A 27164-nucleotide genomic window follows, 5' to 3' on the forward strand; every position below is an offset into this window, starting at 1 on the left:
GGCAGCTTTAGACTGATCCCCTACCTGTCCCACTTAGCAACGTGTCAATAGAGATTACTTGCATTGTGACATGTGTGAAACACCTTTAACTGTAATAAGCTTTTCCAGTAGAATGCGCCCGGCAGACCTCACTTTCCGAAACCTTTAAATTGCCATTATTTCCATGGTTACAGCAGGTCATGCTCTAGCTATTTGAAATCAGGCTGGTGCAAGACTTTCTAGAGGCTTCTCTCCAGTACCCAGAGGATTACTTTAAAAAGGCAATTGCCATGTAAATTTCAGGGTGGTGCGAATGATAATCATAGTCAGAAATGGCTCTCCACAACAGATTTGATTTGACTTTGATGAGTGTAATCAAGCGACCATCAGGTAAAGGACTGATGGCACAGTGTTCCTGAGATAATGGAGGAGGCATTTACACTTGAAATTAGTATAGCAAAAACCAAGCTTCAAAGGATGAATCTAAGCTAACCTTTTGTTTCTCTGCTTTCTCTGTCATCTCCTCCCTCTGCTCTGCTCAAGGGGAAGAGGAATAAGCCAGGAGTGGAAACAGCAGACACTCCAGACTCGGCACGTGGGCGAGGGGAGAAGAAAGCCATCAAGTAAGCGCCTGGTAACTGGTTGGGGTAGAATAATCTGGTGATAATAAACTCTATTTGGTTCAGCTTTGAACGCTGTGACATACACACACATAAACAAGGCAGAAAATAATGCCTGGTGTTCTATCCCGAAGAGCACAATCTCTACGAGATCATGTTCGGGTAGACTTTAAATGAGAGTTTAGTGATTTAATCAGTTTAGATTAAATCTGCATTATTTTACCTGTGAAGCTCTTGGCTGGATGAGCCTGCGCCTGCACTTATCTTATTGGTGTAAAATAGGTCTCACTTAAGTGCAGGCCTTTCGCTCCGCCTCTGCACGGCTTAAACCGGTGCAGGTTTAAGTAAACAGAGGGGGGAGGGGCTTGTGAGTGCTCTTTGCAAAATTCTTGAATATACATGTTTGGGATTTTGATTTAACATTTCTTCCAGGGCTCAAACTAAGATTACAGTATCTTCTGTTCTTGATGAAACACGACTATAGGTCAGCACCAGGAAATGTCAGCTTTGTAATGTAAGTCCACAAAACGCCTCTCTTAACCTGCTCATCACCACTTCTCTTCTATAGCCTGCGGCTGTCTCCGCTATTTTTGTCTCGTTTTTTACTTTTTATTTTCTGGTTTTAAGCACTAAAGATGGACTATGTGAATGTATTCTGACTCGAGTCCCTTCGGTCTCTGAGTTTTTGCATTTTCTTTCTCACTGGCTCCAGCAGCATTGGTGTGCTCAGTTGGCCATCTCAGCTTCAAACTCTTTGTGCTCTACCGTTCTCTCCCGCTCTGTCCCTGTGCTACAGCTCTGGCCACTGCTGTGTGACTCGTATGACCTCAGTGATTCTGCTCACCTTTTCCTCCTCTACTTTGATTGTCTGCGATTTATCTCACCGTGTGTCTCATGCGTTCATGCCTTCCCACCGTTCACGGCGAGGACAGGGGCCGGACTCCTTGATGTTTACTCTAATGTGTTCATCAGCGGTGCCGTGCTAGATGAACAGAAATGAATCACATGCTGTATGTATTCATCGGGTTATGACCTCCTCTTTTCCTGCTTCTCCTTCTCTTTCTCTCTGTCTTCGCTCCAGCACATTGCTTAATGAAAAGCTTTTGTGAATGCCTTTTCCCCCCAGGCTGCCCCCTTTTTTTAAATTTATCGCACAACAATGGTGATTTGTCAACTTCAGGTGGGAAAATAGACATTAATCTGGGCCTGTTTGAAACTCCCATGCAGTGCAGCTGTAAAAAAGCTCTTCCTCAAACCAAGCCAACGCATCACAGCAGGAACGCCTGTTGGGAATGGTTGGTTGGTGCCGAAGGCTGTCCATAGCTGTATTGCTCTGACTTGTTTCTCTCTTTGGCCACAGTGATCTAGACAGAGACTTTTGGAATAACAATGACAGCAGCACAGTGCAGCAGAGGTGGAGCTCCTATCCGCCCAAGGAGTTCGTACTAAACATTTCTCCCTATGCCCCATATGGAGATCCTCGCCTCACACTCAAGTGAGTCTTGGTCCAAGGTTGGTAAGAAACTTCCTGCTGAGCAGGGCTGTAAGGAGGCAGGGGCAGTGCCACTCTGCCCTTTCCCTTCCCTATTTCCTTTCCTTTAGTCCCTTCCATGCATTCCTCTCCTCTCCCCTCCTCACACAATCCTCTTTTCTAGTTGTGCACCCTTCACCGCCACAAGCCACTCATCAGATTGAACTATTAGATGTGGATGTTATACTGCTGTGCAGCTGACTTTCATAATCTTGATTAGTTTCTTTTTTTCTGTGGACAACATTTTCTCGTAAGTAACCAGGGATATTTAGCCAAAAGCCCATGCCATAAATGCCACATTGTTCCAATGCACACAACGTTCACATTTCTAGACTTATTATTGTTCTATAATGAGACTTCCATCAACAATAGTAATAACTCCAACAATAACACCACAGCCAATGTTAGAACCCTGAGGGCCACACATGGTTACTAATGATTAGTCATAATCTGTTTGGAAAATGTGAGTGCAGGAAATGTCATACACACATTACAGCATCCCTGCGACAGCCATTCGACTATTACTGCAGCGTCAAAACAGCACAGCCCTGTAACCTCCGCGGGCAAATTTCTGCCGCTACTTCTCACATCCCGTCACCTTCTAATGAACAGAGGCGCATGTTCAGATGCCCCCCCACTCCCTACAGCCCTGCCCGTCCCACTAACTCCTGACTTCTAACCTCTCACCTCTTTCCCATTGGGCTGTAACCATGGAGACGGACAACCCTAGTAACTTTCCTCTCAAAAAGACAAAACATACCCTAACCCACCATATCTGCAATCTTTGTATCTCCCTGTCCTTTTGCTTATGTGAACTGAAATAGTTGTTGTTGTTGTTGTTGTTGTTGTGGTGGAGGGTTGACTATTGAACCAGGTTGCAGTGTGGTGCCAGTGTTCACCTGTGGTTTACATTCATCTGTGGCTTCTCTCTGATCCCCATCACATAATATAATGTGTACTGCACTAACTCTGTGGTACTTCAACTGTGTCTACTGTTTGCCATATGGGAGATAGGGTAACAGTGGTTTTACTTGATGCAATAAAAGTCATTTTTTCACTCACTAGGCACTTGAATCCAATAAAGCAGTAGCAAGGTCATACCTTTCCCCCTCCGGGCACGGAAAAGGCTCTAAGCTGAGACATCCTGCAACCAGGCATCTGTCTGATAAACTGTCTAATAACTGGTCCTCTTTAATAGACCTAGCTGTTGAGGCCGGTGTGTTTAATGGCCTGCAGAAAGGAGGCAGCTCTTTGCTCATGATGGCGGTGGACATATGGATTGCTGTCTGAAAACTCTGCCTGAAGATGATGGCTGCTGATCTCAGGAAACCATCTTTAGACCCGAGTGCTCATGTTTGAGAAGTACTTTTTATTTTTTTAAACCCTCAAGGTTGTCATTTATTGTCCATTAAGCTTTTTTTTCAGGTGGCTCTGTCTTTCCAGCAGAAACCTTTCACTGCAGTAATGGGAAATTCAGCTGTTTTTTTTCTGAAGACGCATGTGAGCCGGTAGAATATGAAAACATTACAAATATATTTTAAGTTGGTGAGATGGGGCGGCCTACTGACTTGAACCATACTAAAGCCAAAAGACCGCTGGGAATCATTTCCAGTTTGAGATTCTCTCGAGATCAGCAGCTTTCAATCTCTGTCATCTGTAGTGACGCTGGGCCTCATTTATCAAACAGGTTAGCTGCCTGACACAATCAGTCCCCATGTTTAAGGATTTATCGGATTGGAAGTTCAATACGATAATTTTTAAATATTGAACTTGTTTTATATTTGATGTCAGCAACGGGAGTGACACAATCTTAAAGTCATGGTGAAGTAACATAACGCTATTTTAAAATGTATGCATCAAGTATATTATACTTAATTTGATACATTTGACAGCTTCAAGATGAAAAACTGTCAACGACTCTGTGACTATATTTCTTTTATAAATCCCTTCGACTGTCAGTCAGAAACATGATTGATATCAGAACACCGTATTCCTGTAAATGCTTTTAGTGATTCATGGTCCCTTTATTTATGTGTTCCTACTTTTATTAAAGAGTAAAGACTTTCACTGTGTGCTCGATAAATGAGGCCCCAGCTCTTGTGTTGACCGTTGCTTCATGCTGTTGTTGTGATTGATGACTTATCCACATGCTCTGGCAGATCAGTTGTTCAGAATTGAATGTGAAAGTTGACCTTCAAAGAGACATGATGCAAGTGTAGCACCCCTCCCCTCCCCTCCCCTCCCCTCCCCTCCCCTCCCATGCATACACAACAGACGACAGTGTTATCTGTGCCTCATATTTTGTGTCTCCTGGAGCAGGAGCACCAAGCATATTAATGAAATGTAGTCATGTCACCAGAGGGCACTACTGTGCTTTATTTTTTTTACCATCACTGCATTTAGAGTAGACGTGACATTTTAAACCTAAAACCAGCTTGGAGAGGAAATCCAAGTATTAACATGAATTCCCTGCTGCACCATTTTAAGAGGTTGATATTGATAGATTGCCCTTTCTACTGCGTGGTGCAGGTATCTCATTACTCCCTGTTTACCGGTATCGATGCTAAGTGGTGATCGGATGACAAGCAACTCTTTAGAATATAACAGAATATCACTTTGGATGATCTCCCAAATGAGTTGCTATTTGCTCGTGAGGCACTTTGAGTTCAAGCCGTCCTCCAGTTGCTCTAAGTTGCTTCTATAGCATTGGCTTGTATAGTAGCACATCTCAGGCCCCAAATGCCTAAATGAATGAGAGAATGAGACCTAAATAACCAGCATCCACACACTGTTGCCACTAGTGAATGCTGGCAGGTGTAGTATTGGTCCTCCAGGCCCAAAGGAGTGACTTCTTGCTGGTTTTCCATCCTCCACAGGCTCCCTGTAAATTCTCCGTTTCCTCCTCTTCCTCCCTGCTCTCCTCTCCCCCATCCCTGTCTTCCTCCACACTGGACTCCACACAGACCTTTTCCTCCTCCTGCCTCTTACTTGGCCTGGAAAACTAGACCTGCCCTCGTCACACACTCTACTGATCTGTCTCACCCCCTTAGCCATGTGGTTACTCAATATATTTCCCTGTGTATGTATGTGTGGGTTTGTCTGTCTTTCTCACGCTCTTTGGTCTTTTTTTCCTCTGCCTGTCATTATTCTCCCTCTCCTGTACCTTCTGTCTGCTGTGGTACCTCGGCACCCTGTCTCTCTCTCTCTTAGTGGGGCAGTGTCAGGGGGTCAGAAGGGGGCAGCAACTGGGCATGGGGATGATGGGGGGGCTCATTATCGCAATGACAGCGTGAAGAGCATGGTGACAGAGGGAGTGAAGGCCGGGAGGTGGCAGACCGTCCAGGGCCACATGCAGACCGGAGGATTGAGACCCAGCGAGTGAGTTCAGAACCGGGAAGAAAAAGAAGAAAAAAAACACGTTTCACTGTGCAAGCAGAATTGACACATTTTAACAATGCAAATGTTATTCCTAGTTTTTACCTCAGCAGCAGCAGCAGCAGCTATGTTTAGATGAATGAGTCCGTTCTGAGTAGACACAAGGAGAGTTAGGTCAAGTTCAGCAGGGAGGAGAGTGCAGCTCCGGTGCTGGCACAGATCAAAGTGTGAGCACTCGGGAAATGTGAACTCTCATCATCACCAGAAGATAACAATAGTTGCCCGAGCTGTATCCCACTGACTCAAACCTTCAGCTGACAGTCGGCCCAGCTGCACAATGTAGCCCAGTGGATGCATCTGCAGGAGGAGATGATTTATTTATGTGCCACTGCACTGCCTGCAAGTGTACTTTAAAAAAATACGTAACAGAAATAATCTAATCTTCGCATACTGACTGAGATAATGACTCATACTTTTCCAACCCACCTTTTACTTAATCGCTATGCTTGAACATGGACTGGTTGGCCGCCGACTGCATATCCCACAGCCATGACGTATGACACAAGTTCGGGTCTATATTCAGCGTGTTGTATATGAGGCAGTAAGTTTTCAGTTCTTCATGAGTTTTTTTGCACCTTCCTTTGGCACCTCGTGCCTGTGATGCTTCCTCCACAACACATTCACGCTCGTCACTCCCTCACTCCTCATCCCCTCCTTCTCTTCTCTCCTCTTCTCATCTTTCTTTTTGCCCCCTGTCTATAATTGGATTCTATTTTCAGGCCGCTATAAGTATGTGTCTCTTGTGTTTGTGTCTCGCACCCCATTTTCTGCCTCTCCTCCATCGACACCCCTCTGCTCTTATCGTTCACATCGCACTCCCCATCTTTCTGTCGCTGTGTAAAGCAACTTCTTTTGTTCTTCTTCTGTTTGGCCCACACCATGTTTTATTTCTACAAAACCTTCCATCACCCTTTAGTATCCCTTTTTATTGTGATAGTCAGATATGATGGACATGAAAAGCCTCATGCAGAATTATGTCAGGTGAAGTATTTTGCAGTAAACTGCACCGAACTGATGTGAATAGCTCTCTCGTGACCTAATTCCAGTCTGAGCTACACAGTGATCTGAGAGAGGAAGATACATTTGGTGAGAAGAAAAAATGACACAAAGGATTATACAGGATACTGTAGAGCCCACAAAACACAGGAATGATCTTTTAATAAGTGTTGGCATCTAAATAACATAACAGTAATAACATTAGTGAGAAAGGCATGAGCTAATTAAATAGCATTTATGAAGGGGAGGAGTGGAAAATGAGAGGCTGACAGAGGGAGGGAGTCATACTGTACGACTTGGTTGGCTGTTGGGATGTCTCTAGAGGTGCAGCACATATTTAAAAGACCAAAAAGAGGCAGGAAGAGAGGCTCTCAGAGATGGAAAAAGTTAACTGACGAGTAGAGGACATGGGGATCTCTCACCAGACCAAAAAACCCTCATCGAGAAGGCCTGGAACCTGCAAAGCGACGACCCACACGCCTCGACGCAGTCACGTAGCTCAGAATCGCGCCACGCGGACGGTGCACATCCGACCGCTGCCCGCGCGAAACACACCCTCACGCAGACAGCACGCTCTGACCGCACAGACCCGCACGGTGCACACAGATCTGACGCAGGCGAACAGGGCGAGCTCCCCGCCCGCAGGCTGCTGCCCGGCGCGGCGCCGTGAGCAGCACGCGGCTCACGGCGACCACTCGGGCTGCACCGTCTACTGCTATTTCTGCTACTGCTGTTATTGCTGCTGCCTCACGTTGCTCTCTTTCTCTCTCCTCCTCCTCCTGTCTCCACCTCCAAACGCTCCTCCCTCTGCCTCCTTCTTCTCTTTGTCATCAAACATCACTCTTCTTCCTGTCTCCTCCCCCTCTCGGTCATCAACTTCCTGTTTGGATGAACTCTCCTGTGTCTATTCTGGCGTCAACCTGACCTCCGCGGTGTCTCCCTACTGCCCTGTGCCGCCTTGTCTCATCTATGATGATTCTTTCCCTCTCTTCTACATCTCATCTCCTGACCTCACCGCTCCTGACCAACTCACCTCCTGTTGCCACGGCGCCTCTCCTACATCTACTTGTCCTTCTTCCTCTTCCGTGGCCTCTGACTCCATCCTCCCTCCTCATCATCCCATCCTATGCCGACCGTGGCCTTCTTCGCGCTCTCTTTCCTCCCTGCTCCTCTGCCCTCCCAGCTTTGGGGGTCCAGTGTTATCGTATACGTCCACTTTGGAGCACATCCCCACCCGGCCTCGGACGCTGCTGCGCCAGCAGAGTCTTCAGCAGCCTCTCATCCAACCACCAGGCCCTGGTCTCGGCCACCACCCCACCACATCCCAAAGTTTGGGACAATTACACACTGCACCCGGACAGCCTGGGGGAGGCGGGGGAGGTAGCGGCAGTGGTGAGGATGGGGGTGCAGGTACACGAGGCGGTCCCAGGGGTGTACGGGGCAGCCCCTCAGGAGCAGGGGCCTCTCGCTGTAGGGGAGCTGGAGCTGCAGGGCGCTCTCGCGCCAATCCTGGCAGCTGGGATTACACGATGGACCAGATGCGAAGTCGTGGCATGGACGTCAAGTCCTTCCTGTGAGTTTCTTCAAGTCTTCCTTCATACCCAGTGTTTGTAGTGCTACCTGCTTCAGGCCTTTCTCTGTGGATTACAGTACGGTTATGCTAAGCAGAGTTATTTAAAGCATTTGTTTTAGGTAATGCTTTGCAATTAATGTCTTAGAATCTAATTATTATAAGCGTTATTCTTAATGTATGTTTAGGTACTAACTAATCTGCTTTTACCTTTGTGTTCTGTGCCTCTTCTTTCGGACGTTTATTTTCAGTTTGCATCTGATATCCAGGGAAGGATATTACTTCTGTCTTTCAAAATGATGTGCCGTGTGACTGTGTGCATACATGCATAAATGTGTATTGTGTAGGTGTGTGTTATTGGTTCACGGCTATACAGGATTGTGTGTTTGGAGCATGTGCAGGATTTTCTTGCACAAAGTTGCCATTGCTTTCACTGTAACACGTACATTTAGTCCATACTGTTTGTTAATGTAAGATGATGAAGTTAATGTAAGATGAGGAGAAATAGGAACAATTTAAACAAAATGTAAATAAGCTGTTGTTTTCTCGCGCTAGGCCCTATGGTTGTGTAAGAGATGGATCAACATGTAATCAAGACATCATAGATAGATAATAACAATTATAGATTATTAGATTTTAATCTTCGAGGGGGAGTACATGGCCACTTGTTTTATGATCCTTTCAAATCTCGGCTGAAACTGATTGTTTTATTAAATAATACTTTGTGAGCAATAATAGTTTAGTCCATATAAAGTAATGTATCAGTGATCAGTTATGAATTACAAAGCTTCTTATTGAGCAATCTGTTAAGAAATAAGCATTATTCCTCATTTTAGAATGAAATACTATCATGTTCATGAAAAATGGCACAGAAGTTGTGACATATTGTGCGCTTTTTCATACCCTTCCCGTGAAGAATTCTTCAATGTTTACTCTGTTCGCTCTGCAAAACAGTAACATCTGCTTGGATGGCATTCAGCCTGTCGGCTGCAATTGTTTTTGCAGCACAGAGCTGGTGGTGCTAGTTGGTAATATTCATGAGATCGATGTCATAAAAAGTCGCATTTTATATTCATGCCATCCTACTCAATCACATGATGTTATTTCAGAGCCATCTTTCTGAATGAGTGTTTATTCAATTCAATTCAATTCAGTTTATTTGTATAGCCCAATTTCACAAATTACAAATTTAACTATCCTGCTTTGGAGACACACCAATAGGCCTAATCCACATTTAATGAGCAACTAAAATTGCACCTCTTTTTCTGGTACCGCTGTCATTTTTATGCTAATGCTGGTTGTGCAGTTAGCCTGCTGACATGTGCGTCAGCTGGTGTAGGTCCACGCGTCGCTGTGCAACGGTAAAAGAAGAAGATTCGAGCAGCCCTGTGTGTGTGTGTGTAGGTTTGTGTTAACCCTGAAGCATTGATCTTATGTCACCAGCACCATTACGTCTCCGACATATTGTTACTTCAGGCCAGAAGGGGAGGGAGGGCAGCACGGGAGGGAGAGAGGGGGTGATGAAGCAAAGGACACTGCCAGTAAAACACAAGTTTCATGTCTCTTTGCACTGAATCCATTTTACAGAAGCTTCCCACCATTACTTTTTTTAAATGTTATTTGTTTTAAAAGCTTCTCTGGGCATCTGAATATGACACAGCTGAGCTAATGTCACCGGCTAGCGGAGCGCTAACAATGTACAGTAGCAAATGTAACACAACCAAGGTCAATGACAACATCGGCCATAATACTCAACTAAATTAGTCAACTCATCATTGGAAATGTGACAGTGTCATGTCACATTTTGTGATGTATTTCCTTCTTTGCTACAGCAACACCTCATATGATTGATTACAGAGCAGACTAGTCATAGACACGACCCACGGTTCAAGCCAGTTCAGTTCAATCTTGGCCAGATTCCCTATCTGTGTGAATCGTTGCTCAATGAAAGTGATGAAATTGTTGACACAGACCTCTAGCCTTTGGAGCCTTTTGACCATATGCATTTATTGGGTGAATGTTCTCCCTGATTTTTGGCTTAAAATCAGTAATTTATCCAGTGTCATTAATGTCTGCCCCCTCTCTCGTGTCCTTAATGTTGGGTGGATTAATTGAAGTGTTTTACCAATACTTTTGAGTGTAAATGTTCTAACTTGACAGCCGATCCATTGACAATTAGCCAATAATCTAACGTACCACTATAATCCCCATGCCATTGGATTTGTTTTGAATTTGTTTTACATTTACTTAAAAACAATATACATAGTATAAAGATTGATTGATCTAAGCCATTTTAGATGTATGTTCTTGCATTGTTTTGTGTCATCTGATCGGCTTTAATAGAGGTCAATGATCAAACTATTTAGAACCGTTTCGGCCCTGCAGATTCTAGATTATATGTGGAGATATTATTGAGTGGTTTAGTTATGGAATTAATATGAAAAAAGCAATTTAAATATGGATTCAGCTGCAACACTGACTCAATATTGAATACATGAATAGTCAGTAGAAACAATGATCTAAAAGTAATGGATACAAGATTTAAATAGTTTGATGATAGTAATGGATACATGATTGAAATAGTTGGCTAAAAGTAATAAATAAAGTATTGAATATGCAGAAATGTAATGGCTAAAAGGCCAATTGTTAGCTTTAAGAAAAGATAAAAAGTTTACAGTTTGCTTTAAGTGATTGATAAACAGTTGAAATAGCTAAATGCCATAAATAGAAAGGTTATAGTTAGGATAAACAGTTGACATCGTTAGCCAAAAGTCATAAATAAAAATAATGAATGACTAAAAGTTCAGATTGACAGCTAAAAGTGATGGATTAACGTTTGAGATTAATAATATAGGTACAATCACTTTACATGGAAACATTTATGGCGTGTGGTGTAGGTAAATTATGCTGAAAGCGGTTGTGGGTTTCTTGTGGTTGTCTGACCTAAAAGGCTGGGAACCACTGCTGTACGCGTATTATCGGGAAATGATTAAACAAGCTGGGAGAAAAGCTTTTGACAGCACGTAAAAAAAAAGTAATTGTGAAGTTTAGGGGGATATCTTTCCACGGCTTGGCAGCACTGTATTTTCTTAGCGAGGTATTGTAACGCAGTGAGAGGCTTAAGCTATAGAACCGGGGGTGTGGGTGACAGGAAGTAGGGAAGGAGGCAGAGAATTAAGAGCCGAGGATAGCGATGAGGGCGAAAGGGGATTTGGAGAGCGAGCGTGGCATAATAGAGAAGATGAAATGAGAAGAGAGCAACACGGCGAGTGAGAGAGCAGTGACCCAGAAAACGGTGACATACACCGAGCACCTCAAGATAATGTGTCACTCAAATAGAAACAATTAGTCCAGATCTTCTTAATGAGGCTTAATTCAATCTTAACTCTGGAGAAAGACGACATGTTCGATGGTAAAGGTGAGTCTGGAGGGAAAGCAGAAGGCAGGCTAAATAACTAAATGAATTACTGTGAGTGTGTGTGTGTGTGTGTGTGTATGCATACAGGCCCGTATATACCGTGTACATGTGTGGAAACTGATGTGCAAGCTGCTGAATATCACATCCATTAACAATCATGAACTAATCACCAACAGCTCCCTTCATTTATTTGTTGCCTGTACGATGTGAACACAGCCTGCACCTGTTGTCAGCACCACTTCATAAAAATCATTACGTTATTATTAATTTGGCCTTTAAGTTTAAGGTATCCTTCCCTGGACTAAGTGCTTACTGCCGGGGAGTTGTATTTGTCATCTTATGACCAATGTCTCGGTAACTCTTTCCTCTTTTTAATGTCATACAGTCTCTTAATGTCCCACCGCCTCTCTGCTTTCTGTATTTACTGTCACTTAAAATGACCTCTCTTTTCTTCTCTCCCCCTGCACCACACCTTCTTTATGTCTGATTTCCCTATCCTTTGTATCTGTTCTCTTTTTTCTGGCCCCTCGTTCTTCCTCTGTATCTATCTCTTTATCGTATTTATTTTATGGGGCGCCAGTGAGGGGAAGCTGGTGGTCCTGGCTCTGGCCATCGGTGTGGCCGAGCAAGATGACTTTGCCAATATCCCTGACCTGCAGGAAACAGCGCAGGCACCTCCACCATCCAATCAGGAGCCCCCTCCTGACAAGAGGTACCAGATAATGCATGAGAGTGCTTGTTGTGTGTGAGAGAATGATGGGATGCAAATGAAAGTACGTGAAGGATATCATATCAAAGAAAAGAAGAGATCAGTTCAGAATCTTGGTAGCGAAGAGTAGTTTTGTTTTGTGCTGTTTTCGGTGAGTCACGGCACTCAAGTGCATTGTGCCACAGACCCGCACCTGAAATAGCCCCAGAGCTCAACGCTGTTACAGAAATAACTAGAATGGGCACTCGGTAGAGCGCATACCTTCGCATATCACAAGATTGGGCATTGAATTATGAACATTTTGGCATTAGTTGCATGCCAATTGGACAAAAATGTATCGTGCTATGGTAAAAAAAGAGTTTGACCTTTCCATGACCTTGACCTTTGACCCGATTGATCCCAAAATCTAATCAAATGGTCCCCGGATAATAACCAATCATCCCACCAAATTTCAGGCGATTCAAGAACATTTTGACCTGTTCATGACCTTTGACCTTTGACCCGATCGATCCCAAAATCTAGTCAACTGGTCCCCGGATAATAAACAATCATCCCACCAAATTTCATGCGATTCGGTTCAATACTTTTTGAGTTCTGCGAAAGATTTTGACCTGTTCATGACCTTTGACCTTTGACCCGATCGATCCCAAAATCTAATCAACTGGTCCCCGGATAATAAACAATGATCCCACCAAATTTCATGCGATTCGGTTCAATACTTTTGAGTTCTGCGAGATTTTGACATGTTCATGACCTTTGACCTTTGACCCGATCGATCCAAAAATAAATCGTTAAATACTTTTTGAGATTTGCGAATAACACGCATACAAATAAATAAATAAATAAATAAATAAATAAACTAGAATGGGCACTCGGTAGAGCGCATACCTTCGCATATCACAAGATTGGGCATTGAATTACGAACATGTTGGCATTAGTTGCATGCCAATTGGATAAAAATTGACCGCGCTATGGTAAAAATAAAATGTTGACCTTTTCATGACCTTGACCTTTGACCCGATTGATCCCACAATCTAATCAAATGGTCCCCGGATAATAACCAATCATCCCACCAAATTTCATGCGATTCGGTTTAATAGTTTTTGTGTTATGCGAATAACACGCATACAAATAAATAAATAAATAAATAAATACACGGCGATCAAAACATAACCTTCCGCATTTTCAATGCGAAGGTAGAAAGAGTTTGACCTTTCCATGACCTTGACCTTGACCTTTGACCCGATTGATCCCAAAATCTAATCAAATGGTCCCCGGATAATAACCAATCATCCCACCAAATTTCATGCGATTCAAGAACATTTTGACCTGTTCATGACCTTTGACCTTGACCTTTGACCCGATCGATCCCAAAATCTAGTCAACTGGTCCCCGGATAATAAACAATCATCCCACCAAATTTCATGCGATTCGGTTCAATACTTTTTGAGTTCTGCGAAAGATTTTGACCTGTTCATGACCTTTGACCTTTGACCCGATCGATCCCAAAATCGAATCAACTGGTCCCCGGATAATAAACAATCATCCCACCAAATTTCATGCGATTCGGTTCAATACTTTTGAGTTCTGCGAAAGATTTTGACCTGTTCATGACCTTTGACCTTTGACCCGATCGATCCCAAAATCTAATCAACTGGTCCCCGGATAATAAACAATCATCCCACCAAATTTCATGCGATTCGGTTCAATACTTTTTGAGTTCTGCGAAAGATTTTGACCTGTTCATGACCTTTGACCTTTGACCCGATCGATCCCAAAATCTAATCAACTGGTCCCCGGATAATAAACAATCATCCCACCAAATTTCATGCGATTCGGTTCAATACTTTTTGAGATTTGCGAATAACACGCATACAAATAAATAAATAAATAAATAAATAAATACACGGCGATCAAAACATAATCTTCCGGCATTTTCAATGCGAAGGTAATAAATAAATAAATAAATACACGGCGATCAAAACATAACCTTCCGGCATTTTCAATGCGAAGGTAAATATGAGAGCTGAATATAAAAACCAAATGTGGACAAAATACTTGAAATGATGAGATGAGTAAAGAGATCCGGATGTTAGCTGGAAAGCAGCAACTAGTTCATACATCAAGGCAGTGTGATTCTCACTCGTCCTTTTTTTGGCGATAACAGTCCAGCGTGACATAAAAGCAACATTTTCTCATGCCGGTGGTCTTTTTCCCCCGATAATTATCTCCCCCATCGCGATGCCATTCTCTTGCACCATTTCATCTCTATGTGTTTGTCTTTTTCACTGCCTTTACACAGACCTCCCATTGGTGACTGTTGTATTTCAGATGTATTTTTATGTTTTTTTTTTTTTTACCCTTTCAACTCCCTCCTGCTCATTAGCTTCCTTCAATCATCCTCTGCTGCTCCGAGAGCCCCATCTCTGTAGCTCCACCGAGGGTTCAGAGCGCTCCTCATTATTCCACAACATGTTAATCACTTACTTAAACATGCTGCTAAAAATAAACCCTTTCCTCGCCAGCTACCTCACACACTAAAAGACAAAATATTTCCCTTCATATTTAAGGATGCACCCCTCTCAATAACATCTCCCTATCTCCCAAAATAATAAGTTTAGCGTTCTGTTTAGGAATTGGTGAAATTTCTCCTAGAACAATTTAAGACCGACAAATGAGTACAGTGGCTGTGTGCTGTGAATCAATGTGCTTGTGTTTGCACCAGCGTGTAACACCACCGAGTGAATCCTGCGTCGGGTCCGGCCCGAGGCAGATGCGAAACACTCGATTTCCTCAGCAGTCCAATTAGGTCGTTTTAACCTCACTTTGATTCTGTGACCAATTGGAGACAATTTGGAGATACATAATATGACACACACCTTAAAACAAAAGGACAGGGGGAGGGCGAACAAATTGTGATTTACTCGTCACACCAATTATTCCTCATTCTCAAGTGTTTCATCAATTTGACACGTGATTTTAAACTAGGGCTCTATTACAGTACAGATGGTAACTCTTTTCCCATCTAGACTGCACAGCTGCAATGTGAAGCTGCACATGTGGGCAACAGGAGACAGCTGCCGGGTCTCCTGCGTCTTTAGCATAACAGCGATTGTCTTCCCCGGAACTAATAAGCACCTTTTATTTATCATAAAGGAGTTGGCCTTTGTTGCTCCACTCCATCGACAACCAGTGAGAGATATTTGCCTCTTGGTTTGTCTGCTTCATTTTAGTCTCTTGCCCTGAAGCGTTCTGTGGCCTTTTCCCTGTCAACACAGCACTGCATGCGGTTACACTGAAGCATGAACATATTCTTACAGTGACAACTATAATGGGCACTCGGTAGAGCGCATACCTTCGCATATCACAAGATTGGGCATTGAATTATGAACATTTTGGCATTATTTGCATGCCAATTGGATATAAATTGACCGCACTATGGTAAAAAGAAGATGTTGACCTTTTCATGACCTTGACCATGACCTTTGACCCGATCAATCCCAAAATCTAATCAAATGGTCCCCGGATAATAACCAATCATCCCACCGAATTTCATGCGATTCAAGAAGATTTTGACCTTTTTCATGACCTTGACCTTTGACCCGATCGATCCCAAAATCTAATCGAATGGTCCCCGGATAATAACCAATCATCCCACCAAATTTCATGCGATTCGGTTTAATACCTTTTTACTTATGCGAATAACACGCATACAAATAAATAAATAAATACACGGCGATCAAAACATTACCTTCCGCATTTTCAATGCGAAGGTAATGATGCTGTTGTGAACGGAAACATCTCCATTGTTCAGGAGTAGTGTGAAACCCATCAAGCCATAGAGGAGTAGCATTTTCAGTTTAATTTGCTGTACACATTACGTCTGGCTTTCCCAGTTTTTCCGTACGCACGCAAACCTGGTTGTGAAATCCACTCATCGGCTAAACAGCGAGCCGGAGCCGCGGGTCACTCGGTCCAGCGCATGGCCAGCAGGACTCGTCCCGATGTCACGGTGATGGACTGCTCTGTGGTGTTTTCTAGATTAACCTGAGGTTCATTTAATTTCTTTCAGTCCAAACGGAATGACTGGGAGTGTGAACAAAAGAGAACTAGGACGTAAAAAGATATGAGTGTAATGAAAGCTTCAAATGTCTGGGTCCCTTTATGCAGCTCCTGTGCGGCCCTCTGCTGAGCTGTAAACTAATTCCTCTTGAGCCACTCATTGTTGTAGTTGTTTCATGATTGATTACAAATTCAAATGTATAATAAATGACGAGCCGCACTTTAATTGGATTCTAAATTTAGGGGCTTGAATAAATGTTATACGCCTACAGTATATTAGAAATGCAAGGTGTAAGCTTGCCGCGCGTGTGTATCATTCCCTGTGTTGTCGGTGCTGACTTCCCTGATGTCTGACCGAGATTTAATCACTCGAGCTCGTGGCGTATTGCTCGTTCTAAACGGGGCTCTCGAGCCGGAGACAAAGCTGCGCTTTCATTCGCCTCCCGCTCTCCACAGCCCTTGTGTGGCCGTATCATCGAGTCTGTGCATCTGCCTCAAACATGTCCTTGGCGTGTCACTCATCGCCACACCTGCATCGCTCCATTCAACTAAATGGATTTTCTGATCATGTGACTGGCATCTTATTTCAGTCAGCCATGAAGCCTCTGACGTTAATGCGAATAGTTTATGAGACTGTCAGACGTAAGCATCATCAATGCAACATAAAAGAGAAATCTCTCCACTGATGATGAACTTGAAAGAGCGGCTCTGAACAACTGGTGCGTGGTGCCCTACATTAGGGGAACAACAACCAGTGGAGGAAATAACTATGTAACAGCTATATGTAATAGTTGGTGTACAGATTCATGTAATAATGCTTAGTTAAAGACTAAACTAGTTGTATTGTGTGGCCCCTTGTATACGTTGATAACCACTGGACTAATGTACCGAACAGTAAATAAAGAAGTTAAAACTAGCCATACATCAAGCAGCTATTGCAATAAGCAACAGTAAAATGCTGCTAACACATCGATGCATCAATATTCACAATCTAACAATGTCATAAGAGATGATTAAATGATTACTTCTATTCATTACCTAATGTTAATCACAATACCCCTGTACTAGTTTTATATCACATGTATTATTACTTGTACACACATAAAAGATCTGAGTGCTTCTTGCACTACTGGACACATTAATATCCCTTTAATGGAAAACCCATACTTGTTTTATGCATTTTAACCCGTTATAACCAGTAAAATGATCACAAAATAATATAACATCACATCAAATTAAAGAGCACAAAATGAGCTACAATAATTAGAAAGCCGTTTTCAAATTTTACAAACAAAGAATACTAAAATAAGAAAATAAAAATGTGCATGTATTGAACCCCATTAGTAATATAAACGTGAGCTGTATAGTCTGGGACATGAGAAAATGCCCATTTTGGAGACCTCGGCTAAACTCTCTTTACTAAAGAGGCTCTAATTCTGTTCTGCTTCACTTTTTAAAATTTAAACTTTGCAGACATCCTGTTTATATATTGTGCTATGATTTTGAGGAAGTTTAAACCTTTCGGCTGCATCATTAAAGAGATAATCATAATAAGAAGTGCTTTCTACGAGGCAAACCTGAAACTTTTGTATTATTGCTGTGTGCCATCTTCATTTAATATTAACCAATAACATATAGGCTGATTTTTCCACATCTGAAGTAAGTGTTTCATTTTTATTATAACCAACATTATTCAAATGGAGATAGGAGATACGCTCTGTTTAGTACGTGTATGCAAACCGTAGCAATCTTTGGGGGTCAAAACGTCAAGGCACAAATAACAATAGAGGGGCCTTTTGTTTTCCCTTCATGTGTTAATGCTTCATTGTTGCTTGGCCATCGTCAAAAGCGAGCCAAACAAATCCCCTGCTTCCCCCACCGGCCATGAGAAAGTGTTGTAGTGCGTAATATTCATTACTCTCCTTCACCTTGTGTGCGATCGCTGGATGAAAATGCTCTGCATCACAATTTTATTTATTAAGTGATGCAGGAGTGGACTGATCACTTGAACTGCATCATGGTGACTGAGGCTTTATAACCTAGGTAACACAGTTTCAGAGGAGAGAGAAAGAGAAAGAGAGAGAGAGAGAGAGAAATAGCAGAGGACCTCGTTTGGATTACAATGATTGTGTGTTGCTTAGATTTTGTGTCCACACATGCTGAGATGTTTATATCCGAGGCATCCATAGGTTGTGGATCTTAGAAAGCTTAATTAGGGGGTTCAAGTGGCTCCGTAATGCCTCATTGGTCTTCACTCAGACAATTGTGCTGCGATTCAGCGGACCCAGTGTGCGCTGCAGGTTCTCCTCCAGTGTTGCTATAAAGAGAAGCCACAATCCCTGAGAGCTTTGAATCTAGATCTCTTTCTGAGCAGCCAGCGAAAGGCCCAATAAGGATGGATGTGGAGGAGAGGAGGGGCAGGATACATCCTCATGCCACATTAACACTAATGCACTTGCCTTTGGTCTTTCAATTATTCATCCATTCATGTTACATCATTTTGTGTTAGCCAGTGTAGTTTTTTTTCCTTGTTTCAGAATGGATCTTGCAGATATGGATAAATATAGATGGATACTCTCTGCCTCGAAGACGTGGGGCACTCAGGGATGCACTTTTAGTCGCCGTTAATTGCCAAGTGGGCTCTATGATTTTATGATTCATGATATTAGTAGATTCCTTATCTTGACATGAAAGGCAAAGACAAGCATGGTGCATTGGGGGTTATGACCTTTAACAAAATTTAATACAAATGGTTGTTTATGTAACATTATGGTTGTTTGTTTGTGCTCTAACTGCATTAGTCTGACGAGGAGGAGTTAGTCTTTATTGTGGTGGAGGATGTGTGTAGGATAATGTAATGCTAGTTCATTCTGAGGTCACATGCATGTGCTGGGTCACATTTTAAGGCAGTAATTGCGGGCCTTGCTGTTACAATGCTTCTAGATAATAAAATCTGTTTATACATAAACATGTAAATTGATTATTCTATGCACTGCTAGTCTGCTCCTCCTGTGACAGGCCTGACTAAACAGCCAGGTCTTCAGGGCTCTGCTTAAGACTGTCCCTGAGGCTTTGGCTTCCTGTGGCCACCATGCTTATCCAAACAACACAGGGGGTGTTGAGATGCATTCAGTTATGGGCAAAAAGTAGGGGGTAAGTAGATAGCTCTAAGGCTGAAGAAAAGGAGTCACTAAGAGAGTGCAGTCGTATATCCATCATCCATCCATCCATATGTCAGGGGCAGGATGAGGGAATATTTCTAGGGTGCAAATCCATCTTCTCTGGGAGAGAGTGCTTTATTGTACTCTGCACATCCATGCGTTATGCGGGGCTAAAGGCACTCCAGCCAGCAGGGACATGCTGATACACATGCTCATCTTATACATACAGATCAGATAGACGGACGGCTATTTGGAGCATTAACCGAGGACTTTTGTGTCCTGCCTCTGAACAGGTGGCACATCTGCAGAGGCAATCTTTGAATCTAATCAGGATGCAAAACATTTTGTAGACTCTTGAGACCTAAAACACGTTTTGATGATTTCATGCTGCTGAATTTCCCCAGAATGAGAGGTTAGTTGTTTTAATTATGTTGGGAGACATCATGAATGCTAAATTGCGTTGTGTTGGGAGGCCATAAAGGGAGCACAACATTTATAGATAGTCAACACTAAGCTTGTCTTTGGATTCAAAAGTAATCATGCGTAAATCTCGCAGTCAAAAGGGCAATTGCCAGCCACCAAAGTTAAGAGTAGCACATCTGAAATACGACCTCTAATCAAATTAAAAATGGACATAAAACAGTGCTGATACAGATCAACGTTTGGCACCCGCTGAATCGTCTTGTGTTTTTACATTTCCATTTGAAGGAGCAGGGACACAGAAGGCAAGCATTTAGCACCTCCCATGATGCTTCTTCCTGAAATGGGAATTCAGTAAACGATGCTATTTTAGACTCATTTCCAGTTCCAACATGCAGGAAGTAATTAGGTAACACTGAACGCGTCCATATTCATATGTCGCTGCAGAATCTTTGTCGTAGCCTGAGAAGTGAAGCAGCAGGAAAGACTGACTCCAGTGTGAATGTACATGTGTTTCATGTGGATGATGAGTTTTGTAAGCAGCGCCATGCTTCACTGCTGTGGTTTCGACTATGCATGATCCGAGAAAGTATGCCGCGGCCTCTAAAAGAATCATAGATGTAGTGGGCGACTATGAAATTGAGCATTGGCTTTGAAAATACATCGCTTCATGGTCTCAGCCGAGCGTGTTTGTTTGACTGTGACATGTTTGCAGAAGGGTGTGAGAGAAAAAAAAGGAGGGCTGGGTTGGGCTTTCTTTTTCGCGTCTCTCTCCAGCCTAGAAGTGGAGTCTTTCCCCCACTCCCCCTCTCTTCGAGCTGCTGGCCCTCGGTCAGGTAACAAAACAGGATAGTATCACAGGACGGTGAAACCCAAAGTGGCCCCGCCTGCCTCCATGTGTCTGTTCATGTGTGTGTCTGCGAGGTTCTCACCCGTACCTGTCATATATCCTATACCGTATCCTCTGTGTTCTCTGTGTGTTTGTCTGTTTGCTGCACCCCTCTAAACACACCCTTCCCCTGCGTCCACTCCCAACCACCTCTTGTCACGCACACCCCAAACCCTTAAATGTATGGTCTCTGTTTCTAGAGCCGTTGCTATGCCAACAGCCCAATTTCTGTGCCTTAGCTGTGGGAGAATCTGATCTAAACTCGAGTCCACTCTGCCTCCTACTGGATACTGTAGACAACTGCAGGCTCTAAATCATCAATTCCCATATCAACCCCCAAGGGGTGGGACAGAAAAAGCATTGGCACCAAAATGTAGCAGTTGTAGTATTACCATCTGCTACAATTAATAGTGCTTTTTTAGAAATGAAATCAATTGAAACTAAATCTTCACGATATACTGTTGGATCTGGAGGTGTATATTATTTCATGCAACACATCCGCAGCTCCAGCGGCTTTGTTTCAACAGCCTGGAGGCAGCGCTGGAGCGGAGGTCCACCTCAGGCTAGGAGAAAGACCTTTCCCCTGGACGCTTTAGCTCTCATCTAAAAACGCACTGAACCCCTGAATGAAGCATGAAGGAGAATGAATATTTGAAGACGTTCACTCCCCCATCGATAGTTGGGATGTGGTGGAGGAGGGAGGTGTCTTGCTTTATTTACTTCAAACTCCGAAGTCTCTCTCCATGCTTTAAAGCTCCTTTGAGCTGATCCTGAGGTCTTGGTTTAGCGTTTTTTTTTTTTTACGCAGCCTTTTCCTTGCCTCTCAAACTCGTTGCCTGCAGTTTAGAGTTTGTGCGAAGATAAACAGATAAACGCAATTACCTCCCTTGGCAACTAGTACAACTAACACCAATTGATGAATATTCCCTTCCCTTCTCGAAATGGTTAACATCCCTCCCTCCCCCCACCGTCTCGCTCTGGTTCCTTCGCTTCGAAGTGATTGTCTGTTTGCTCATCCTGTTTGCTTGCCTTTTCTGTCTGTCTATTTGTACGAATAGTTCCCCCCGGTTCTGTCCTTGTCTTCAGCAAAAATGTACACATTATTACATTCAACATCAATTCTCATCCAAATTGACGTACATTCTCTCAGTGAAAAGCTCGACAGAGATTGCTGGCCAGACAGACAGACTTTCTGTGGGCTCCTTGCTTCCTGCCAGTCCGAGGCATTGCCTTCACTCTGAGTGACAACTACTTGCATATATTGTATATGCCCATGTAGCCAATGCCAGTTTGTGCTTTGGCCCTTGTGTCCCCAGTCCACACTTTTAGAGTGTTGCTTAAAGGTTGAAAATCAGGTTGGATAAAAAGTGAACTTCTATAGTCTGTAGTTGATTCTACCAACGCCCTCTTTTGTGACACTCTAAATGTGCGTTTCCTACGCTCTTACTATTTGTCCCTTTTCATGTTTTCAATGATATTATATTTTTGAATGATATATCTAGGCCTTATTTCTCTTTCTCTCATCTATCGTTAATGTTGAGCTCTCCTCGTAGAGCGATAGTTCTTGCTCTCCTTTTCCTGGTGATCAATTGTATTTATTGTCTTTTACTTTTCTTCTGTGTGCTCTTTTCCTCCCTTTATCATGTCTGTCCCTTTGTCTCCTGTTAGAGATATTGTATGTGCATATAGCTCTTTATTTTTTTCTCTTATTCTTTGATACTTATCAGACTGACCAAACTAAGCCTCTCTTGTGTTTCCAGGCTTTCCTTCCTTCATTCCTTATCTTTTCTTGCAGCTCTGTTTCTCTCTAATGTGCTGGTGTTTGTAACAATCTCACTCTCTTTGGTTTCCGTAACCTCACTGTTCATGCTATTAATACTTTATATCTCTTTTAATACAGATAAACAATTTTAAGCTTGCTTTTCTATTTCTTACTGTCCTTGTTGTACCTTTTATCCTCTCGACAGTCTTTATGATTTATTCTCAGTGTGTGTGTCTGCAAATTCTGCAACCTCTCTGAGTCTGCTCATTTAGTTCCTATTTCTGTGTGTGTGTCTGTTCTTGTTTTTTCTTCTGTATTTACTGTTTGTTTATTGACAGTGTTTCAGTGTGCAGACTCTCCATGTGCCTTGACCAGTCATCTATGGGGTGCTGTGTGTCCAAAGTGTCACATTTACATTGGCCAGGACGTTCACATGTAGCCTGCTCTTCTTCTGTCTTTTTTTCATTCTTTCCCTCATCTCATATCATGTAATCTCTTTTCATTTATCTTCTTTCTCTAATTTTTTTCTTTACACTTTGTGATTGTTCTTGTTTTCATGATGTATGAACATAGAGGTTTTTCTCCCAGAATGTTTGTCCCACTTTCAACAATTCTCCTGCGAAGGAACTAAACTTAACATCTATTAACATGTGTAGCTAAGTACCAGCTGTGTGCCACGGGAGATCTCTGTTCTCTCTGTTGTGCACTTATACATACTTTGTGTTGATGATGCATATTCTTAATAACTAAGAGATTTTAACACGCACATTTTACAAAACTTCTCCCACATCTGTCCTGTTCAATATCTGGTCCTTTCCATGTTGCTATACATGTCTGTCTATTGTATTTATAGTGACGTCATGTTGCTATACATGTCTGTCTATTGTATTTATGGTGACGTCATGTTGCTATACATGTCATTATATATGTGTGTCCCGTTAATGTCTGTCGAGTAAATAAGGTTGTTCATCAACTCTTTAGGGATTTGGAGATTATGGATTGGTTCCTACCAATGTTTTATTTAGTGGTTCTGTTCTGTCTGACAATGTGTTTGTTTACTTGGTGGAGGTAACTTTCTTGTTAGAGATCTGGATGTTTGCCACACTGGACATATGTATAGTCATCTCCGATTCCAAGTTTCATCAAACACAACTCACCGCATCAAATGCCCTCAGTTCTAGCGCCTGCCGTGAATCTTTGGAATCTTTGGCAGATTTGATTTGGCTTTGCTCACGATAGCTAGAGAAAGCAAAATCTACTATGAAGTGACATCTATCCAAAGCAAACTTGGACTTAATTGGTCGTTTCAGAGAGGCGGCCATCAAGCGCCAAACAGGTGGAGGTTGGACTCCCTGTGTGCTCAGACATTCTCTCTTTCTGGAGACGAGTTAGCTTCTCAGCACATGTCCTCGTCGCTTCCCCTTTCGGGTCAACTTGTGTTTCTGCTTACAGGGGCAACAAGCCAGCTAACAGTCCCAAGGGCCAACCCCCTGATGCCGACGGCCGCTCCTCCGTAACTGACCTGGCCAACTCCCTCACTGGAGACATGGTGATGGTAAAAACTGCTATCCCACCACACACATCCACCCCACCTATACTGAAGACTAGGTTATTATATATTTCTTAATTGCCAATACATCCCATTAAAAGTAAATAACTTGACATTATGATAGCCTGTTCTAGTCTGACACTAGATGAGGCTTAAGCTAGATACACAACCAGAGGATGAATTCCTTATTAGTTTTGGGTTTTTCATGGAATATTTTTCACAAATATAAAAAAATATTGAATTTGACCGACTTATTCATGTAGCAAAATGTATGGGGGCTCATGATAGACAGATGAACAATGAGTGGAAGCAAAAGAGGCCAATATATTCAGATGTTTAGTCCTGAGTATGTTCCATAGTGTTGTCTTAGATTCTAGAAAGCCGTTTTCACTAGCTGAGTAAACTGACCTCGACAAGTCGACTAGCCTACCAACCCCATCCAACATCCTTGGTGATGAAACCTGTGAGCCAGGCCATATCCGCCAGAATCATTGCCCGGCATCATTAATGCTCTTGTGGCTGTGTGAAAAACATGTTCATAAATTCTTTGGAAATCTTTAAACCAGAAGAGTGAAAGAATCATATTGATGCTCATGGTTTTGCAATGAAATGGTCAATGAGCACATTTGTATGTATGTGGCTGCAGGCGACTCTCTCTCTACCTGCTCACAGGTAGGACTCGTGTTGCAGAGTTCTCCTGCATGATAGAGGTTGATTTAAAGCTGCACGTGGTAATAAGAGTTCCATGATAGGAGATCAAAAACACAGACAGTTCCTTCAGCGGCAATCAAGCGACATATGCCATCCAAGGTGACTCACACAGCTTCATAAATTAGACTTCGAATATTTCACACTTGCTCTGCCTGTCAGTTCTAAAAACCCATATTGACAAAAGATGAGCAAGTGAATCTTTTCCACTCTGAAATGTAAGCTTTAACCCAATGCACCATAATCAAGAAATTGAGCTAGTGCTCCGAGAAAGAGTTTGCCTTAAAGGAGACAACCCGGCTAGTCTTTTTTAATGTATTAGTGGAGACACTTGCACAAAGTGGTCATTATGAACTCTCTCAAAGTCCTCAAACGCTTCAAATCAGTGCTATTGTTGCAGAGAGAGAAAACAATAAAGGACAGCGACAGAAGACGGAGCCACGGGGAGAAAAGAAGTAAAGCCTATAGCTTCAAGTGCAGAATGTTAACCGTGAGCTGCGCTTTAGTTCTCATCGCGCACCTAATTCAATGCTCTCTCTCTTTCCCCTACTCTTTCTGTTTGTCTCTCTCTCTCTCTCTCTATCCGCTGCCTTCTATCAGATAGTGGCCTTTTAGTGCACAGCAGTGATAAAGCAGTCAGAGTGGCTCTGTGGGGGAATGGGTGGTCTAAAGCTCCTCTATCTTCAATCTGAGCACCTGCTGCCTCTTAAGAAGATTAGAAAGGAAATTAAAGTCTCTCAGTCTTCTTAATGTCAGACCTTTGAGCGGCTGCTTGAGCACGGTGTGATATAAATGCAGCTCTAAAATGTCCTCCCATCACAGCTTCTCTCCCTCGCGGTCTGGGTGCGTGTGCCCGTGTCAGAGGAAATGTGTGCTGTGCGATTCATGGGATTGGCTGCTGCTGCTGCCGTTGCATGTATTTATATTTATTTCAATGCGTTTGTGGCCCCCACAGCTGTCCCCAGGTTCAGAGGATGATGATGGTGAAGGGCACATCAGTGAGAAACTGGGCCGGATCCAATTCAGCATAGGCTACAGCTTCCAGAACACGACCCTCACCGTCAAGTTACTCAGGGGCCAGGAGCTCCCGGCCAAGGACTTTTCCGGTACCTCCGATCCCTTCGTCAAAATCTACCTGCTGCCCGACAAAAAGCACAAGCTGGAGACCAAGGTCAAGAGGAAGAACCTCAACCCCCACTGGAACGAAACCTTCCTGTTTGAGGGTCTGTGTTGTTTCCACTCAGCTACATATCAACATCTTACACATGTCCCTAAAACAATTACTTTTGCATAGCTAAATATGGCAGTAATTATGTATTAACAGTTGAACACTTAAAAAACTGTCACCAACCAAAATGTTCAAACTTTGTCATATAATGTTGTGTTCATATAAGATCAAATAGTTAACTATGGTGTTGGCTATGGTGCCAATTTTTAGGGCCTCGCTTAGCTGTAAATCCTTTTTAAAGCTAAAGTTAGATATTTTGGTCGATGTTGACAGTTAGATGAGACGGTCGATAACGTCTCATCTAACTAGCCAGGAGCTGCTTTGCCTACCGACAGCGAAAGCTTCCCAAGTTCCATGTCTCTTGTTTGTTTGAGCTATACAAAACAACAAAGTTAAGTAGCAGCCACCAGAGTGCAGGAGTGTCTTACCTCTGAGCTCAAGTTATTTCATCATGACCAATGTGTTCGGGAGGTAAAACAGCCAAAATAATGTTTAAAAGTTTCCAAAATTAGAAAAATGAATACATGAATCGTTGTTTTTGACTAGAGTGTGATGATCCCTCTCAGTCATCTCAGAGAGAAAGAGCTGGCTGTGGCTGCAGTTTTTGAAATCGCCGTTAGATTACACTGCTCCCTCTGTACTGTCAGGAATATGTTTTTCCTTCTCTGTAACTTCCCTCTGATTCTGTCTCTGTTTTAGGCTTCCCTTACGAGAAGGTGAGAGAGCGCACTCTATACCTTCAGGTCTTGGACTACGACCGCTTCAGCAGGAATGACCCCATTGGAGAGGTGTCAATCCCCCTTAACAAGGTGGAACTGGGCCAGATAAAGACCTTCTGGAAGGAGCTCAAGCCCTGCAGTGATGGCAGTGTAAGAGAGGGAGGGATGGCCATCAGGCCGAGCGATGACAAAGTGTTTTCATTCAGATGTTACAGGTTTATTAAATGTGCAACGCCATTTGTTGAGAGCTCTCAGCATGTGAGCTTAATTGACGTAATATCAGGGTGAGAAACAGGCTCAGCTATGCCAGCCTGGTCACTGGGCCATCTGTGTGGCACAAGGGGTTAGAGCAGTGATGTAAGATGATACGACGAGCTAGTGAGTCATCTGGAGTTTGATTTTCCCTGA

General features: G+C 43.0%; 1 protein-coding gene across 1 annotated transcript in view; it reads left to right on the forward strand.

The window, feature by feature from the left end:
• syt7a (synaptotagmin VIIa) overlaps window positions 1-27164 on the forward strand; it is a 49362-nt gene that overhangs the window by 20194 nt on the left and 2004 nt on the right. The window contains exons 3-12 of the mRNA XM_056416206.1: window positions 523-602; window positions 1960-2094; window positions 5341-5508; window positions 7010-7293; window positions 7745-7994; window positions 8036-8134; window positions 12130-12261; window positions 24005-24107; window positions 25765-26032; window positions 26737-26906. Coding sequence (XP_056272181.1) covers window positions 523-602; window positions 1960-2094; window positions 5341-5508; window positions 7010-7293; window positions 7745-7994; window positions 8036-8134; window positions 12130-12261; window positions 24005-24107; window positions 25765-26032; window positions 26737-26906 — 1689 coding nt within the window. The remainder of the gene's footprint in view (window positions 1-522; window positions 603-1959; window positions 2095-5340; window positions 5509-7009; window positions 7294-7744; window positions 7995-8035; window positions 8135-12129; window positions 12262-24004; window positions 24108-25764; window positions 26033-26736; window positions 26907-27164) is intronic.

This window comes from Pseudoliparis swirei, chromosome 6, assembly GCF_029220125.1.
Source record: "Pseudoliparis swirei isolate HS2019 ecotype Mariana Trench chromosome 6, NWPU_hadal_v1, whole genome shotgun sequence".
In the NCBI taxonomy this organism is placed as follows: Eukaryota; Metazoa; Chordata; class Actinopteri; order Perciformes; family Liparidae; genus Pseudoliparis; species Pseudoliparis swirei.